The sequence below is a fragment of the Hordeum vulgare genome, chromosome 2H (assembly GCF_904849725.1).
Source record: "Hordeum vulgare subsp. vulgare chromosome 2H, MorexV3_pseudomolecules_assembly, whole genome shotgun sequence".
Taxonomy (NCBI): Eukaryota; Viridiplantae; Streptophyta; class Magnoliopsida; order Poales; family Poaceae; genus Hordeum; species Hordeum vulgare.
The window spans coordinates 183,440,758-183,459,002 of record NC_058519.1 but is presented as its reverse complement, the minus strand read 5'-3'; the positions used below and the strand labels follow the sequence as shown (position 1 = coordinate 183,459,002).

The following is an 18,245-nucleotide window of genomic DNA, read 5'->3' as shown; positions in this document are numbered from 1 at the left end:
TTTTGATTGAAGTGTTGACGTTTGAAACTCATTATTATTGCTCGCTAGTTAATTATGACATTGATATGAGTACATCTTGAGACCTAAATGTCATTGTTTATGTGGTTAGCTTATGATCTTGCTGAAAATCTGAATATGAGTTAGACATAAGTACAACAACAAGATCAAACAGAGTTCGTAAAAGTTTTTCTTTTGTCTCTTTCAGTTTGTCAACTGAATTGCTTGAGGACAAGCAAGGCTTTAAGCTTGGGGGAGTTGATACGTCTCCATCTTATCTACTTTTCCAAACTCTTTTGCCCTTGTTTTGGACTCTAATTTGCATGATTTTATTGGAACTAACCCGGACTGACGTTGTTTTCAGCAGAATTGCCATGGTGTTATTTTTGCGCAGAAATAAAAGTTCTCGGAATGACCTGGAAATTTACGAGGATTTTTTGTGGAATATATAAAAAATATTGGCACAAGAATCACCTCGAGACGTGGAGCCAAGAGCCCACAAGCCCCGGAGCCCCCCCCCCCTCCCCGCCGCCACGCCTCGCAGGCTTGTGAGCCCCTCGGGCCCCCCCGCCTCCAATTCCAGCTCTATATATTCTCTCTTGCCCGGGAAAAAATCAGAGAGAAGAGTTCATCGCGTTTTACGATACGGAGCTGCCGCCACCACCTGTTCTTCCTCTGGAGGGCAGATCTGGAGTCCGTTCTGGGCTCCGGAGAGGGGGAATCGACGCCTCCGTCATCACCAACCATCCTTCATCGCCAATTCCATGATGCTCTTCATCGTTCGTGAGTAATCTCATCGTAGGTTTGCTGGACGGTGATGGGTTGGATGAGATCTATCATGTAATCGAGTTAGTTTTGATGGGGATTGATCCCTAGTATCCACTATGTTCTTAGATTCATGTTGCTACTACTTTGTTGTGCTTAATGCTTGTCATTAGGGCCCGAGTGCCATGATTTCAGATCTGAACCTATTATGTTCTCATCAATATATGTGTGTTATTGATCCTATCTTGCAAGTTGTAGTCACCTACTATGTGTTATGACCCGGCAACCCCGGACTAACAATAGCCGGAACCACTCCCGGAGATGACAATAGTATGAGGAGTTCATGTATTCACTAAGTGCTAATGCTTTGTTCCGGTTCTCTATTAAAAGGAGAATCTTAATATCTCGTAGTTTCCATTAGGACCCCGCTGCCACGGGAGGGATGGACAATAGATGTCATGCAAGTTCTTTTCATCAGCACGTATGACTATATACGGAATACATGCCTACATTACATTGACGAACTGGATCTAGTTACATATCTCCCCATGTTATAACTGTTGCATGATGAATTTCATCCGGCATAATTATCCATCACCGATCCAATGCCTACGAGCTTTGCCGCTACTGATGTCACTGCTGCTACTGTTACCGCTACTGCTGTCACTGCTGCTATTGTTACCGCTACTGCTATCACTGCTATTGTTACGGTTGCTATCACACTACTTTTCTACTGAAACTTTGCTGCAGATACTAACTCTTTCAGGTGTGGTTGAATTGACAACTCAACTGCTAATACTCGAGAATATTCTTTTGCTTCCCCTTGTGTCGAATCAACAAATTTGGGTTGAATACTCTACCCTCAAAAACTGTTGCGATCCCCTATACTTGTGGGTTATCAGTACACCCCCATCTTCTTCGCTTTAAATAGAATTTCATTAAAGTCTTTGAGACATAGCGACGGACGACCCTGCTCATGTTGTTGCTTGAGGATTTTCATTGTTCTCCATGTTTCCTTCTTCATGTGTGTGGCTGACTCTCCATAGACACATGTCAAGCGCCAAATTGTTCCATCCTCTTCTGTGACGTTCACATCCACATGTCTGCGACCATATGACATGAGTAACACATCAAACCCCTCCTCCAAAACATGCCCACCCCTCTACTCCTACCAACCGGGTCCCAAGCTGTCATGTTGCCAGACCCAACATCCACCTAAATCTCTCCAAGTCCTCTTTTTACAACCTTGCTCTGACTAAAATATCATATCTGGATCCTCCATTCTTACGAACTCGAGAAGAGATTGAACTGTCAGGTCGAGCCCCCGAAAGTTCCAACATATTATTTTCATTACTCCTGACGGAGCTGCTCTTGCAGCCCGGTAGATATGCTTATGTTTTCTTCATTACACCCCTCACGCGCACCCTCCAGCATCTTTGCCCCCTCCCCATCAGTTTTGCCTTTCTTCTTCTCCGGTATCAGGTCATCCTCTTCCACCACACTTCTCTTCTGGCCCAACATTTTTCTCTCATCTTGTTGTTGTCTCAGTCACACTCCCTCTCTCTATTGGTCTTCTTATATGTTTTGCACCCCTACACACCCTTTCTACTTTCATCTCCTCTACCCCTTGCTCCTTTGGCAGTGTAACTTGGCTCCCTCCATCCTCGTGTTTCCTTCCTAAGTCACTCTGGTGGTATTCCTGCCCCTCACCTCCTTCCGTCTCCTCCACCCCTAGCCCGTCCAACAAAGGTTTGTTGTCGTCACCATCCTTAGCCACCCCTTGCACGGCCTCGGTGGTCGTCTTCTCCATAATATTCTTCTTGGGGGGGCTAACTACGTGGGTTCAGACAACTTCTTTGGTAGGCTCGTAACTTCCTCTCCATTCTCTCTGTTTCCCTCCTTGAAACTATTGTCCTCAGTGTCATCCTTCCGCCAAGACATGCTATCACTTCCACTACCTGATCTCCCACTCGATCGGATGAAACCATAGGTCTGCCCCCCTCCACCAACCTGCTTTTTCCCTTCCAACACCCTCCATCCTGATTTGTGTCCTCCGCTTCCCAACATCTACCTTAAGGGAGTTACAAACTCTCCGCACTCCCCCTTTCTTCAGCTTCATTGAGTAGTCTTTATCCGCATGACCAATTATGCCACAGATGAAACAAAAGTCCGACAAAAACTCATGTTCAAACCTGCACCATAACCCTTTTTCCTCCTCCTCCTCCTCCTCCATCCCATCAATATTCATCTTTTTCTTCTGCTTCTACTTCGTCTGATCCTCCTCATCATCAAGGGTAAAGCCCCTCATAATCGGCTAATTGATGTTCATTCTGATCTTCACTCGCATAAATTTAACTAACGCTTTGCCATCAACTCCCGCATCAGCATCCACAAAATGCCCTATAATATTGCCAATCTCCTCCACCGCTTCTTCACTCATCATACCTAGCGACAAGCAGATTGCATCCCTATGGGCAGGTTTCTCCGACACTACCTTTCTGGCCGCTGCAACTCCGTGTTCTTCCCTTTCTCCTTCGCTGGCAGCCGGATCTTCACTCCCTTCCTCTCCTCCTCTGTCAACTTCAGGTTGCGCATCATCCTCCCGAACCCTCCATCTTACCTCTCTACACCTCCACTTACGACCGCCTAGGGTTCAAGGTGTTTTACGACTATGCGTCTGAGGATCGCAGAGAAGGCTGAGAAATGTATGGGATTGGGGTGGAACAGGATCAACGAAGATTAGATCACATGATCACTACCGACGATGAGATCAAGGATTGATTCTGATTGGAATTAGGATCAAAGACCCGGAAACCCGAACCCTAATTGCCTCCGTAATCTCCAGAGGGATCCACTAACCTTCACCACTCGGTGGCTATGTTAATATTGCTTGTTACAAGGCAAATCTCGTCTGTTAGTCAAACGTGGCCATCATTCCATTTGGACCGGTCCATAAAACCACTATGCATGTATTCACTAACTGAGGGCTCGGTCTTCTCCTTTTAAGAAAAGTACTTCCTTATTAAAATATAAGACATTTTTGCAGGCTATCTTAGCCTTAAAACATCTTATATTTTGATACATAACTAGTACATCTACTTATTAACACGAGCGTCTAAGTGTGTACTAACAAAAGTATGAACGATTTTTATTTTAATAGTTTTTTGTATTATTGGTTTTTTATTTCTTTAAGAAATTTAAAATGTTTGCAAGGAAATGTCCGCACATATTTTTTAAACATGAATTCAGAAATGCATGCGAGGAAATGTCCTTGAATTTGAAATATGTTCAACAATTTTGAAAATATTTCATGAAATTAAACAATCTTCCCAAAAATTTCAACTACTCACAAATTTGAAAATCCTCATGAGTTTAAAATGTACATAAATTTGAAAAAATATTCATGCATATGAAAAAATGTTGAAGAAATTGAAATTGTTCACAAATATTGAAAAACGATCATGAATTTGAAAATAGTTCACATGTTTGAAAATTAAATTTAAATTTATTAAAAAAAAAATTAATGTTCACAATTTATATAAATATAAAAGGTGAGTAAAAATGAAATGCAGAAACAAACAGACAAAAAGAAATGAAAAACTGGAACAAAACTGAAAATTCACAATGGAACCTTCTTAAAATTGCTAAGAAGTTTCTTGAAAACAGACAAAAATTCCTAAAACAGCCAAGAATATAGGGAGAGTAAAATGGAACATTCTTGAAATCGCTGAAAAGTTTCCTAAAACAGGCATGAAATTTCAAAAACCGGCCCTCGACTACCGCTTCTAAAGAAGGTTTGTTAAGCCGCTAACTGTCCAGCCCACTAGGAGCATACAGTGGGCGAGCGCTATGCTTAACAGTTGCTATAAGTGATATATAGCATGGCGATGCAAGCACCAGATATCATGGTTTTGGCGTCTTATTTCATTGTGAAACGTGCAGTTCAACAACCACAAATTGAATCGGGGCTAACTCTCTGACACGGCGTAATGTGCTTGGGCGAAACCAAAAAGCACGTTGGAGTATCACTGCGGAATCAAATTGGGGTGCTGCTCGCCGGCCTAGACCTTCAGTGATACCCAACAGAAAGCTAATGTTGAATTATTGATGGTTAAGAAGATACTATAAGGGCATCTCCAATGGTTGTAAGATAGTTGTTGGTAATTTTGACACATAGGATTTTTGATGATGTGTCATGCAATAAATGAGGAAAGAGAGCAAGGTTGTATGTAAATTAACCCAACACCCTTGCACAAGCTCCAATGTAGAATGAGAGAGCACCTTATTTATTACATCACATCTTATTGGACAAACTAGATACAACCCATTGAAGTAGTTGTATGTTAAGGTGTTGATTGATGACATGGCATATTTTACCAACAACCTAACCAACAAACTGTTGGAGATGCCCTAAAGCAACCGTGCTAGCATTTGATCCAGTCTCCTCGTTACCAGAAAGCAGAACTAGCTAGGTAGGTTAGTTGTCTAGAATTATTGCACTTAGCTGTAGCTGAACAGATCGATGTGTGGTTAAGAAGATACTATAAAGCAACCGTGCTAGCATTTGAACCAGGGAGTACTCCATGCGTACTGATAATTAGGTGGTGCTAGCAGCCTATATTGGAGCAAAGTTAGATAATAGCAGACACAAATCTGATTTGCTAGTTTCTTAGACAAATACTCCAAATGCTTCTGGGAAATGTAGTAGAAAAAAAAGTTGCTTCTGTTTGAAGTTCAAATTCCTATTATTTTTTAGACCGGGTTTAGCTAAAGTTTAGGGTTTTCTAATAGATAGCTATTTTTTCAGGAACAACTGACAAAAAGATCACGTGCCTGCATTAACTTCTAGTAGAGCAGAAGCAACATATCTTTTAGGTTTTAGGACGGCGACTCATCACCGTCCAACTGTAGGCCCTTTTTAAAGTACTCAACACAAAGAGTACTGCTTAACCATCCAATGATAAGAACTTGACATGCATCATTCACTCATGCATTTAATCCAAGCACACCATGATTTCAGACATCAGAGATATGAAAAAGGATTTCAGCAAGGCATATACAACACACTTGACCTGCAAAGAAAGGAGACGAATCACACTATATGTCATCAGTCATCGCCAGTTAACTGTTCTTTGCATGTTACACCAAAACTACGTGGGTGGGTTACACTTGTTTTTCCCCCATATCCTCGCTACAAAGAAAGACGAAAAAGAAGTGTATGATATTAACCAGGGAACAGAAAAAAGTCAAGCTTTCGGCTCGACGATCTTCTTGGCCCTCGTGATGCGGATGTAGCAGAAGACCGCGGCGATGATGGCCACAGCGAGGCCGCCGAGTATGATCTTGCCCCCGGCGAAGTGCCTGTCGAAGGGGCCGTGCCGTACGCCGTGGTCAGGCGAGCCCATCGGCGACCCTGCGAAGCTGGACTCCAAGAGGGAGTGCACATGCAGACGCGAAGCATCGAAAGCAGAAGCAGCAGGAGCGTCTGCTGCCGTGGCGCCACCACCGACGAGGAAGACGGGGAACTGCCGCGCCATGACGGCGGTCACCGCCAAATGGCTAGACACCAGGCAGAAGAGGAGCAGCCGATGCATCTTTGAGGAGATCCACGGGATGGATTCGTATGTAGGAGATGGAAGAAGCTAGAGATAGCTGTGAAGGAGTGGACTTGGTGCCTTGGTGTTGATGTGTACAAGATGACGGCCAGGAGGGGCTCTTATATAGGAGCCGGCCTCGCTATGCCGTTGCCCAGTTAAGTTCAGTTTGATATGTGTGACTCGCGTGCATGCGCGCGCCCACTCTTCACGGATCTTGATTTGTTGGACGGAGATGTCAGTCTCGTGGCTGGTGGCTCTTAAAAAATGATTGGAGGGTGGTGAGTTCTGCTGTTCTAGGAATCATTGGGCGTGGGTGCGATGAGCAACTGACATCTGGAATTCTGGATGGAGAATCTCTCTGGATGTTGCAGAAAAAGTCAGCATGCGGCAAGTCAGCTTACAGCTGCGTCCAGGGAGAACGGGGAGGTCTTGGACGGAGCAGCATGCAGGGCCTTGTGTTCAGCAGTTTGTTGACATGGTTTTGGGGGCAGGTTCTTGGAAGGTGATGTGAAACCCCGGCTCGCAGACACGGAGCTGGATATGGCTGCCAAATAGGGGGGAAATGCCGTTTAAAGGTATTTCTTGATTGGGTACAAAAGTAAACTCAAAGGGAGCATGACTTTGCTGCTGCATCTTCGAGAAAGTGTATCGATGTGCTCCGAGTGGTGGGGAGATATTTACAAGCTCAGTTTGGAATGAGATCGCCGATGGCTGAATCCTAGCGCAGATAGCTCATGTTTAGGCATGGCAACGAGGGAAGGGGTGATGACGATGACCCCTTCTATGATGTCTTGATGTGCCCCTCTTTAGAGTGGTGTGAATGGCATACCTTAGAAGCGTTGTTTAACGGTTGTGATGGTTTTTTATGAATTTTTTTAATTAACTGAACAATCTGATTTTGCTTGATTTTTTTAATTAACCGAACAACTTTTTTCTTTTTAATGAATAGAGGAATCCTATCATTTAAAAAAAAGTTGATGAAGTTGGGCCGAACCTATAGTAAAAATATGGCGTACTAAACTATCAAAAGGTTATTTTTCTTATAAATGGAGTTTTTATGAATTTATAATGTAGCATCAAACTATACAAAGTATAATGCGTGATACTCCCTCCGTTCCTAAATGTAAGTCTTTTAAGAGCTTTCTCTAAAAGAATTGCGTACGGATGTATGTAGATATACTTTAGAGTGTAGATTCATCCATTTTGCTCCGTATGTAGCCCTTTAGTGAAATCTTTAAAAAGACTTATATTTAGAAACGAAGGGAGTACTTGTCTTTGCATGGCTAGGATGTACAAAGTTAAATGCAACAATCTCACGGTGCAAAATAAGGACACAATGGCAAGAGTAAAGTCATATAAAATCGACACTATGCCTTTATCGGTGGAGGTGATGGTCGAAATTCACTCATGTTAGGTAATAAGCTCCCTGATCATCCACTCTAACTGCAAAGGCATTGTCCTAAACAATAAGCGGTAATCTGTTTGTTGCAATATAGACTATATATGAAGCAAGTGCTTATAATAGTAAATGACTTTTTTTTAAAGAAGGATGACCCCGGCATCTGCATCTTGAAGATACATGTAATTATTTTATTAATTATTCGTAAAGACCTCATAGAATAATACATTAGTAAATGTAAAGCCACCATCTTGACAACATTTGTGGCTGCTCGTAACCACAAGGAGTGCCAATGGTCCGAGCAAATACGAAACAGACCTCGCACCAGAGCCTAACATTTAAAGTCGGAGGCCCGAACCAAGCCTCATACAGGGTGTGGGGCACACACCGGTCTGAGGCACTCTTAGAGTTTGTCGTTGCCGTCTTTCATCGATCCATCTTCAGAGTAGGTACTGACGCATCGACCTTGACAGGCCTGCCATCGACACCACCACGATGCCAGACAGCGCCACCATCCTGCGTTCGTCCATCACCACGCGTCCACCGCCGAGACATCACTGCTCCATACCGCCAGGAGATACCGTTGTTGACGTATCAGATGTCACGCGCGCTCCTCCTTTGCGAGCACCACCTGCTGCCACTGGTCCCATCGCCGTCGAAGACACAGCCAAACCGCCCTAGGAACCACCCGAGCTCTCTGCACCACACGCTCCAACCCACTACCCAAGACGACGCCACCAAGGTGGAAACGACGACGTTGTGCCGCCGCCGCCACCCAATCCCAAGGATTTGGGGTTTACACACGTGTAAGGTGAAAGAACGGAGTGGGGGAGATGTACCTCAACATCGCCTCCAAGGGGGGATCCGACGTCCGCAACATCGTCGATGTTGTGGTTGCCGACGACGACCAAGGATTTTCCCTAGATAGAGCTACTAGTCCACCTCCCACCACGCTAATCGCCAAATCCCACGGAGAGGAGGTCATCGGAGATCAAACCAGCCGGTGGCATAGGCACCAAGCATCAGGTGACCATCTTCGAATCTGTCCATGGGGAAGAATGGGTATCCCCCATGTCGCGATCACCTCCTTTGTGCCCTTGCTGCCCACACAGCCAAGGGCCACAAAGTCGCCCGGCGGGCCCCTCCCATCACAGGAAGGACAACGCCTCGGAGCCCGACCCTTCATCACCAACAGGAGTAAATCGAGTAGATCATCGCCGCCTTGCGCGATGCGTCGATTGTTACAACTGGAGGGATGTTCATCGGCTTACCTTCGGATTCTATTCCAGTCACATCGTCTATGTCGCTACCGTTGTGACTGCAGGGGATGTTGGATATCGTGATTAGTTAGGAAATATAAGATAAACTAGAAATTATTCTGGCTTGTCTTATACTTCAAGTTGATCATGTACTCCTATATATGCCCCCGAGGCTCAAGCAGTACAATCAACAATTTCACTAATCCCTATGTATCCCTTCTAACACCCTTCACCAGCGGTTGCGCAGCGAGCCGCCGCCCCATCCGGAGGCGGCTAGGGAAATGGGGATTAGGAGAAGGGCTGGTGATGGCTAGGGTTAGGGCCACCCGTGCCGCCCCTGCGAAGCGATCGCGGGGACGGTTGGGGTACAACAGTAAATAATATGGAAGAAGAAGTTTTGTCATTATAAACATCATCATTTCTCATGCAGAGGGAACAACATTGTGATGTTTTTCTTTTTCTCTGGTTCCATCTTTGTTCGATCCTTTTCTAAAAAAAAATCTTTGTTCGATGAAGTTTAGCCGGCTCCGCAGGAAAGTTGTGAGGTTTGTGCCCCCTCCTCTGCGTGGCCGAAGTTGGAATTATCGTGTGGCCCTCCTCTTATTGCCGGCGTGAATGTTAGAGGATGGGAGAAAGAAACCAACAGCGAAACTATGCAGCATATGTTTCTCTCGGGCAGTTAGGGTTCAATCTGCACTTTAGAATGTTACACGCATCCATGATTGGGAGGTTCTAAACAAGTACGGTACATGCAATGCTGGAAGACGGTAGCCTCGAAAATACATGTTGGATTCTCTCATTTATGCCGAAGAAATCATGGAGCGAAATAAAATTTGTGCACCCCCCAAAACAACAAGAGTGTGATGTAAACACGAACTAATGATTTCCATGGAGTATAATGAGGCCATATGTGCGAACATTTCAGTTCAGATGCTTACGGGAATTGTTTATGGTGTATCTCCTCAACATGACACTCCATGTGCAGTGGGACACCGGACAGAGCCTAGACAAGCTCCGAATTTAAATACGCCGTTAAGTATACCTCTCCCAATCGTACGTGTCTGCGTGAAGCAGCAGCAGGCGACAAACCATGGATACAGCTGTTGAATTCGTCGGCTCATCTGGTCTCCGAAGATGCCATTCTGCTCGTTGCAGACTTGCAGTGAACATAGGATGAGAGGTGGAAGCTTCTGGGTTCTGACCAGGGCCGTGTCTGAAGAAGGCAAGTCAAAACAAACAGAACCACTCCCCCTCCGCTTCCGGCCGACATTTTCGCCTGGTAACCAAATTGTCTCGAATACCACGGCCAGGTATTTCACTGGCCGAGCACGGAATTGTCTTGAATCCCAGAACTTGAACTCGATGCCGTTACATGTCTAGTAACTCATTGTTCCTCGAAGAAGGAAACGAAACCGAAAATATCGCAACATAATCTGAATGTCCCCAAGTCTGAACCATGCATTTTATGCAGGCTTTTGGTACTCCAGATGTAGTTAGATTGATGCGTGAATCTAGTCAAGGAGTACGCGCCCCCGTTCTGGTTTGGATCGAATCATGGGAACTAAAAGGTCAGCGAGATATAGCTGTGGACAGCAGGTGCAGGACAAGTCGAATGAGTGGGCGAATCGAACGGCGCCACGAAGGAATTTATGTATCGGGACACGATGAACCTGCACAGATGAAGCTTCCCTTGCGCCACGATTAAACTGGACCGAGACCGACAGACGAGCCCGCGACAGCCAACCCCTCGTGCAACCAAAGACTGAAGCTGCGGAGATCTCCCGATGCGGCCTCGTCGTCCAGTTGAGATTGTTCAGATTGTTTTCACGCCAGGACAGCGAGAGCGAGCTGTCATTCGTTTGAATACCAAAGATATCTCCTTTGAATATGAGTGGTCTTGTTTGGCCGTGAGCGTGATCAACCTGCTTATCACGGACAAAAATGGGGTACTTTAAAGGACAGACGACTTGGCCTGCCAAGGCGATTGGTGTCTGTTAAGATCTCCGTGAGAGGCAGATCTTCTCAGGGGAACTCTTCTTTTTCTCGTCCTGGTGATCTGAGAAGAGAGATTCCACGATTAGGCGCGGAGATAAGATATTACAAGTGGCGCAAGATGAATGTACTTATTTTCACTGTATTTGTAGGACGCTGCTGCTGTGAATCACGCGATCAACTTGACAACTTGGCTTGCCAGTTGCCGCCGTGAACTCCGATGTCAACGGTAGGGGACTCGACTTATCTCGAGACGACGGGTTCAGGTTCAGTAGTATCAGATGAAACATGTCACGGCAGCGTTCAGTACTGTCTGCAGACCGGTAAGAACCTTCCTTGCACTAAACTTCGGATTCATTTTACAACACCATTGATCTAGGCTGAGCACTTCATGGTTCAGAATCACAGGTTCTCACCGTCAAACCTTACACAGCTAAACAGCGTAAACATGATCCTGATTGGGAAGAAGAGATTCTCAGATGATAATAAGTCACTGCTGGCTAGGCCATAATCAGTATGGTTGGGAATGATCGTTAGGGTCCTGCAGCATAATTAGCACAGCAACCAGATGGTACAACAGCAGAAAACCTAGCCACAGGACCGAATTTATTTTCCATAGTACTCGACAATAGGGACATGTAAGTTTCATAACAAACCAAACGACCGAAAGCATAAATGTAAATGGACAAAAGCTTAAAAGTGAAGCCATTATACTGTGAACGACCGATACCGAAAGCATAAAACTGAAGCCATTGACCCTCTGCAGCTTAAATGGCCATTAACATGTATGGATGTCGCACCCTAGTAGTACCCGTCAGCCTTCATGGCCTCTCTCTAGTAAAACCCATCCACGAAACTGCGGATGAGCCCATCTGAAGAGGATAACATGATATGGAGTAGGCTAGAAGAATCCCCTTCTGAAGATGATAACATGATATGGAGCAGGCTAGAAGAAATCCCCTTTTGACTGGTGCACCGATGCCGATAAACCCGAAGAAGAAGAAGAAGAAATGGTTTCTGCTGAAGGTGTTAGATAAAACGAGATCAACGAGACACGAGAGACACGGATTTTTACGTGGAAACCCTTGCGGGAGAAAACCACGGACGCACAAAGGCGCAATCACTATGAGGAGGAGTATTACAAGCACGAGACGACAGGCCGTCTTTAGGTGCGACTACATGGAGTATATATGAGGGGCAATACATAAGAATCCTTGGAGGACAAGTAAACGAGTTGTACTCGTACGCGTCGGTACCAACGCAAAGGCCCACACCAATTGTACTACGTCTAGTCCAATACGGTAGAATTTGGATCACAATTTAACAATCTCCACCTTGAGACAAATTTCCTCCAGTAGTCAAAGAAAGTGAATAACTCCATCCAAATCAGCTTAAACACCTTGTGCGTCAAAGTCCAAAAGGACTAGTGAGAAATACCAACTAAGCCTGAGCAAAGCTCAAACTTATTGGTAGGAACTGGCTTTGTCATCATATCAGCTGGATTATCATGAGTACTTATCTTGCATACTTTCAAATCACCTTTAGCAACAACATATCGAACATAGTGAAATCTGACATCAATGTGTTTTGTTCTCTCGTGATACATTGGATTCTTTGTAAGATATATAGCACTTTGACTGTCAGAAAATATGGTAGGGCAAGATGAATCTCCACAAAGCTCAGTGTACAAACCTCTCAACCAGATAGCTTCTTTGCATGCCTCAGAAATAGCCATATACTCGGCATCAGTTGTGGAACAAGCCACAATAGACTGCAAAGTTGCTCTCCAACTCACAGCACAACCACCAATGGTGAAAACATAACCTGTGAGCGATCTTCTCTTATCCAAATCACCAGCAAAATCAGAATCAACAAAACCAACAAGTCCATCTCCAGTTTTCCCAAACTGTAAATAAGCATTAGAAGTACCTCGCAGGTATCTGAAAATCCACTGAACTGCATTCCAATGCTCTTTTCCAGGATTAGCCATGTATCTACTAACAACACTCAGTGCATAAGATAAATCCGGACGAGAACAAACCATGGCATACATAAGTGAACCAACTGCACTCGAATAGGGAACTCTAGACATGTACTCAATATCTGCATCTGACTTAGGACATAAGGCTGATGATAATTTGAAGTGTGCAGCTAACGGAGTACTTACTGGCTTGGCATTATGCATATTAAAACGACGAAGAACTTTATCAATATATCCCTTCTGACTGAGATATAATTTTCCAGACGGTCTATCTCTGGATATTTCCATGCCAAGTATTTTGTTTGCTGCACCCAAATCCTTCATCTCAAATTCATTACTCAATTGCTTCTTTAGTTCATCAATCTCTGACATGCTCTTTGCAGCAATTAACATATCATCAACATAAAGGAGCAAATAAATAGCTGAACCATTGACAGTTTTCAAATAAACACAGCTATCATAATTAGACCGATTGAAACCTTGAGAGAGCATAAAGGTATCAAATCTCTTGTACCACTGTCGAGGGGATTGCTTCAATCCATAAAGAGATTTCTTTAACTTACAGACAAGCTTTTCTTTTCCAGGAATAACAAAACCTTCAGGTTGTTCCATATAAATATCCTCTTCCAATTCTCCATGTAAGAATGCAGTTTTAACATCCAATTGTTCAAGCTCAAAATCATTCATGGCAACAATACTAAGTAAAGTGCGAATAGAGCTATGCTTCACAACAGGAGAAAAGACTCCGTTATAGTCAATACCTGGAATTTGGCTATAACCTTTAGCAACTAACCTTGCTTTATATCTTGTCTCATCATTGGGAGAAACACCTTCTTTTATCTTGAAAACCCACTTACAACGAATAGGTTTCTTCTCTCTAGGTAATCTTACCAAATCCCAAGTGCCATTTTTTTCAAGTGATTCCATCTCATCATGCATAGCAGTCATCCACTTATTACTATCACCAGAAATAATAGCCTCGGAATATGAAGAAGGCTCAGCATTACCTTCAATTTCTTCTGCAACAGATAAAGCAAAAGAAACAATATTGCACTCCTCAATTAACCTCTCAGGTGCATTAATACCCCGCCTAACTCTGTCACGTGCGAGATTTCAACTGGGTGGAACAATAGGCTGATTTGGAGTGACATGTTCATTATCAAAGACGGGTTCATCATGTGCATCAGCATTTTCCTTATCAGAAGTATCACCTGAATCGATAACATGCTCCACCTGAACAGTAGGCTGCTGAACAGTAGGCTGCTGTTCACTCTCAATTGGAACATTAGTAGATGCAAAATCATGTAACATAGCAGATTCATTAAAGATAACGTTCTTGCTAATAACAATCTTTTGTGTTTCAGGATTCCACAGTTTAAAACCTTTAACACCAGATTTGTAACCAAGAAAGATGCACTTAACAGCCCTAGGCTCCAACTTCCCATTATCAACATGAGCATAAGCAGTGCAACCAAAAACTCTCAACTGTGAATAATCAGCAGGTGAACCAGACCATACCTCAATTGGAGTTTTCTTATTAAGAGGAATAGATGGTGAACGGTTGATGAGATAACAAGCAGTGGAAGCGGCCTCAGCCCAAAAACGCCTATGCAAACCTGCATTGGACAACATGCAACGGGCTCTGGAAATAATGGTCCTGTTCATACGCTCAGCAACACCGTTTTGTTGAGGAGTATAAGGAACGGTGTGGTGTCTGACAATGCCTTCAGACTTGCAATAATTTCCAAATTGCTTAGAACAGAATTCCATACCATTATCAGTGCGAAGTATTTTTACCTTCTTTTCAGTTTGTCTCTCAATCATAATCTTCCACTCCTTAAAAGCTGAGAAAGCTTGCCATTTATGCTTCAAGAAATAAGGCCAAACCTTTCTCGAATAATCATCAATAATAGTCAACATGTAACGAGCACCACCTAATGACCTTTTGCGAGATGGTCCCCATAAATCAGAATGCACATAATCAAGAATACCTTCAGTTGTATGAGTCGAAGTGTTGAACTTCACCCTCTTGTGCTTGCCGAAGATACAATGCTCACAAAATTTCAATTTACCAGTTTGGTATCCTTTAAGAAGACCTCTCTTATTTAACTCTGCCAAACCAAGTTCACTCATATGTCCAAGACGCATATGCCAAAGGTTAGAAGCATCACAACCAGAATTCTTTGAAATAACTGGAGTAGCGTTACCTGAAATGGTAGAACCTCGAAGGTAATAAAGACCATTGGTCGAACTTAAGTCACCTTTCATCACAATGAGAGAACCTTTGGTGACCTTCAAAATGCTATCTCCACCTGAATACTTGTACCCCTTTGCATCAAGGGCACTCACAGAGATAAGATTTCTCTTCATCTTCGGAATATACCGAACATCTGTCAAAGTTCTGATTGTGCCATCAAACATCTTGATTCGAATGGAACCAATGCCTTCAATCTTGCATGGTGAATTATCAAAACCCAAAACGGAACCAGCGGCAGTAGTAGAATCAAAAGTAGTAAACCAATCTCTATGCGGGCACATATGAAAAGTACACGCAGTGTCAAGTACCCACTCATCATTGGTCTCAGCACATCCAGCAATAACAACAAGAGCATCATCGGAACTTTCATCACGAGCAACATTAGCAGAATTTTCACCTTGTTTGTTACCTTTCGGTTTATACGTACCATTCCTCTTTTCCTTGTTCTGCAACTTGAAACATTCTGAGATGTCATGCCCGTCTCTCTTGCAATACCTGCAAGACTGCTTCTTGTCTTTGGATTGCGACCGGCCCCTCTGGCCGTTCTTACTTTTGCCACGGTTTCCATTGTGTGAGTTCTTCTCCTTAGTCCTGCCACGAACAGATAATCCCTCGGCTTGGGATGAACTTGAACCATCATGAGGCACCATTAATTTCATCTTCTCCTTAGAGTTCAAAGCTTCATAAACTTCATTAAGCGTGAGAGTATCACGACTATATAATATGGTGTCTCGAAAATTGGTATAAGAACTTGGCAGCGAACAAAGTAACATTAAAGCAGTATCTTCTTCATCATACGTAACCTCCATTGCAGCTAGATCGGATATGATATCTTTAAATTCTGAAATATGATTCAAAACATTACCTCCCTCAGGTAACCTGTGCATGAATAATTTTTGCTTCAGATGCATCTTGCTGGTGAGATCTTTAGTCATGCAAACCTTCCAGCTTTAACCATAGAGCGGCGGCAGTTTTCTCGCTCAAAACTTCCTGCAAAATATTATTATGCAAATGGAGTTGAATTTGTGACAAAGCCTTACGATCCCTTCTTTTCTCCTCAGCAGTCCAATCCTCAATTCTATTCTTCCCAAAGCTATCCAGTGCATCATCATAGTCGGCCTGCGCCAACAACGCCCGCATCTTGACTTGCCATAGGGTAAACCTTGTGTTACGGTCCAGCAGCGGAAGATCGTACTTCATGGATGCCATGAGTAGATAAATCTGTGTACACAAAGTAATACAAGCCGGCAGAAAATTTTTGATAGAATTAATTTGCGGATGAAACGAAATAGGATAAATAGCACCTCGTAATCTTCGGGTAGACGTAACAATTGAGAACGAACCAAACAAAAAATCTGATCTACAGATCAGCCTGGTCTCCTCGGGACTTGAACGAGCAGGGCAACTCGCGGTGCAGCAGCAAGTTGACGTGAGTAACAGCGGACAACGGCTGCAACTCAGCAGCAGCGACTCCTGTCGTGGTCGCAAGCAAGCAGCTCCTGATTTAGCTGTGTAGCTCTCGTTCACGTCAAACAAGCACTAACACTTGGCCTTGATAATCGTGATGATTAGCAATGGCAAAACAGCACCCGGGAGCAGCCTCGAAACTTGAGCGTGTACGCAACAGCAACGGAACTCGCCACTTGCAATTTGACGCGACGGTGCAGCGGAAACTTGTAGGCGGTGTGGTAGCGGAATTTAATTTCCTGTCTGACTCGGCTTCTCCAGCAACGACGCGGCAGCAAAGGAAACACGATCTGGCTTCGGATCGCCAGGTCGCGTCGGCGGCGGCGCACAGCACACCGAACCCTAGCTCTCGTCTCAGATGAATCTCATATCTGTAGAACCTCAGCTCTGTATACCACTTGTTAGATAAAACGAGATCAACGAGACACGAGAGACACGGATTTTTACGTGGAAACCCTTGCGGGAGAAAACCACGGACGCACAAAGGCGCAATCACTATGAGGAGGAGTATTACAAGCACGAGACGACAGGCCGTCTTTAGGTGCGACTACATGGAGTATATATGAGGGGCAATACATAAGAGTCCTTGGAGGACAAGTAAACGAGTTGTACTCGTACGCGTCGGTACCAACGCAAAGGCCCACACTAATTGTACTAGGTCTAGTCCAATACGGTAGAATTTGGATCACAATTTAACAGAAGGAACCATCCATTGCCAGGCACCTCAGGTCACTGAAGCCACACGTGAAGAGGTCACCCAACACCAAGAAACAGGCAATGAGTATAGCCAACTGAAGATATTCACAAGGCTAGATTCATTGACAGACGTCGTGAACATAACCTCCATGCCTGTAGGACCATAAACGTAGAATTGCTCAGTCTTTCTCACATATAGAGAAATCAGAAAGAGGCCACCTAATAAAAATCCGAAATGTCAATGCCTTTCTTGCATTCCTGCAGTGGCCTGGACTGCTTCGAAATTCAACATGCACAAACATACTGAAAACATTCAGCAAATATGGTCCAGCCATCAGGAAATTTTAAAACTCAGAATTGTTGGGGCCTCCTCAAAAAGAGAAGACACCCTTCAAAAATTAGGGTATGCTGCTTAGTATGGCGTGCACACGGTATTCTTTAGTAAAAGGCGAAAGAATAGTTCGCTTTGTGCTCACCACGCAGCTGCGTGCCCCTCTACGTACACAACCCGACCTCTTATGTAGCCCCGCTCGCTGCCCTCCTTACCTTGACCAGGCGAGGTGGGACTAATTCAAGAGCTTCGCTTCCTCTGGTGCCTCCTCCCCAGACCGCGCCAGCAAAGCCCACAGCAGGGGACGCCCATGGGCTATGGCCCGAGTAAAGAGCACCCGTGGCATCGGCTGGGCTTTCTTTCCCTTGCTACTGTTTCATCTGATTTTTCTTGCTTGTGTGTGCGCATGGTCGCTTCGTCTCAGCTCTTTTTTTTTCGGAGACTCGTCTCAACTTTGTTCGTGGGTCGTGGCCATGAAGATGGAGAAACCATGCACCGATCTAG

General features: G+C 44.3%; 1 protein-coding gene and 1 non-coding gene across 2 annotated transcripts; both read right to left on the bottom strand.

The window, feature by feature from the left end:
• Nucleotides 1-5,792: 5,792 nt before the first annotated feature.
• On the bottom strand, nt 5,793-6,493 carry LOC123429890. Its single transcript, XM_045113865.1, has one exon. The coding sequence runs from the start codon at nt 6,354-6,356 to the stop codon at nt 6,009-6,011; it is 348 nt and encodes a 115-aa protein (XP_044969800.1). The 5' UTR covers nt 6,357-6,493; the 3' UTR covers nt 5,793-6,008.
• Nucleotides 6,494-17,775: 11,282 nt separating this feature from the next.
• Nucleotides 17,776-17,895, bottom strand: LOC123433640. The gene has a single exon (XR_006624980.1). It is a non-coding gene; the product is annotated as a U5 spliceosomal RNA (small nuclear RNA).
• Nucleotides 17,896-18,245: the final 350 nt, after the last annotated feature.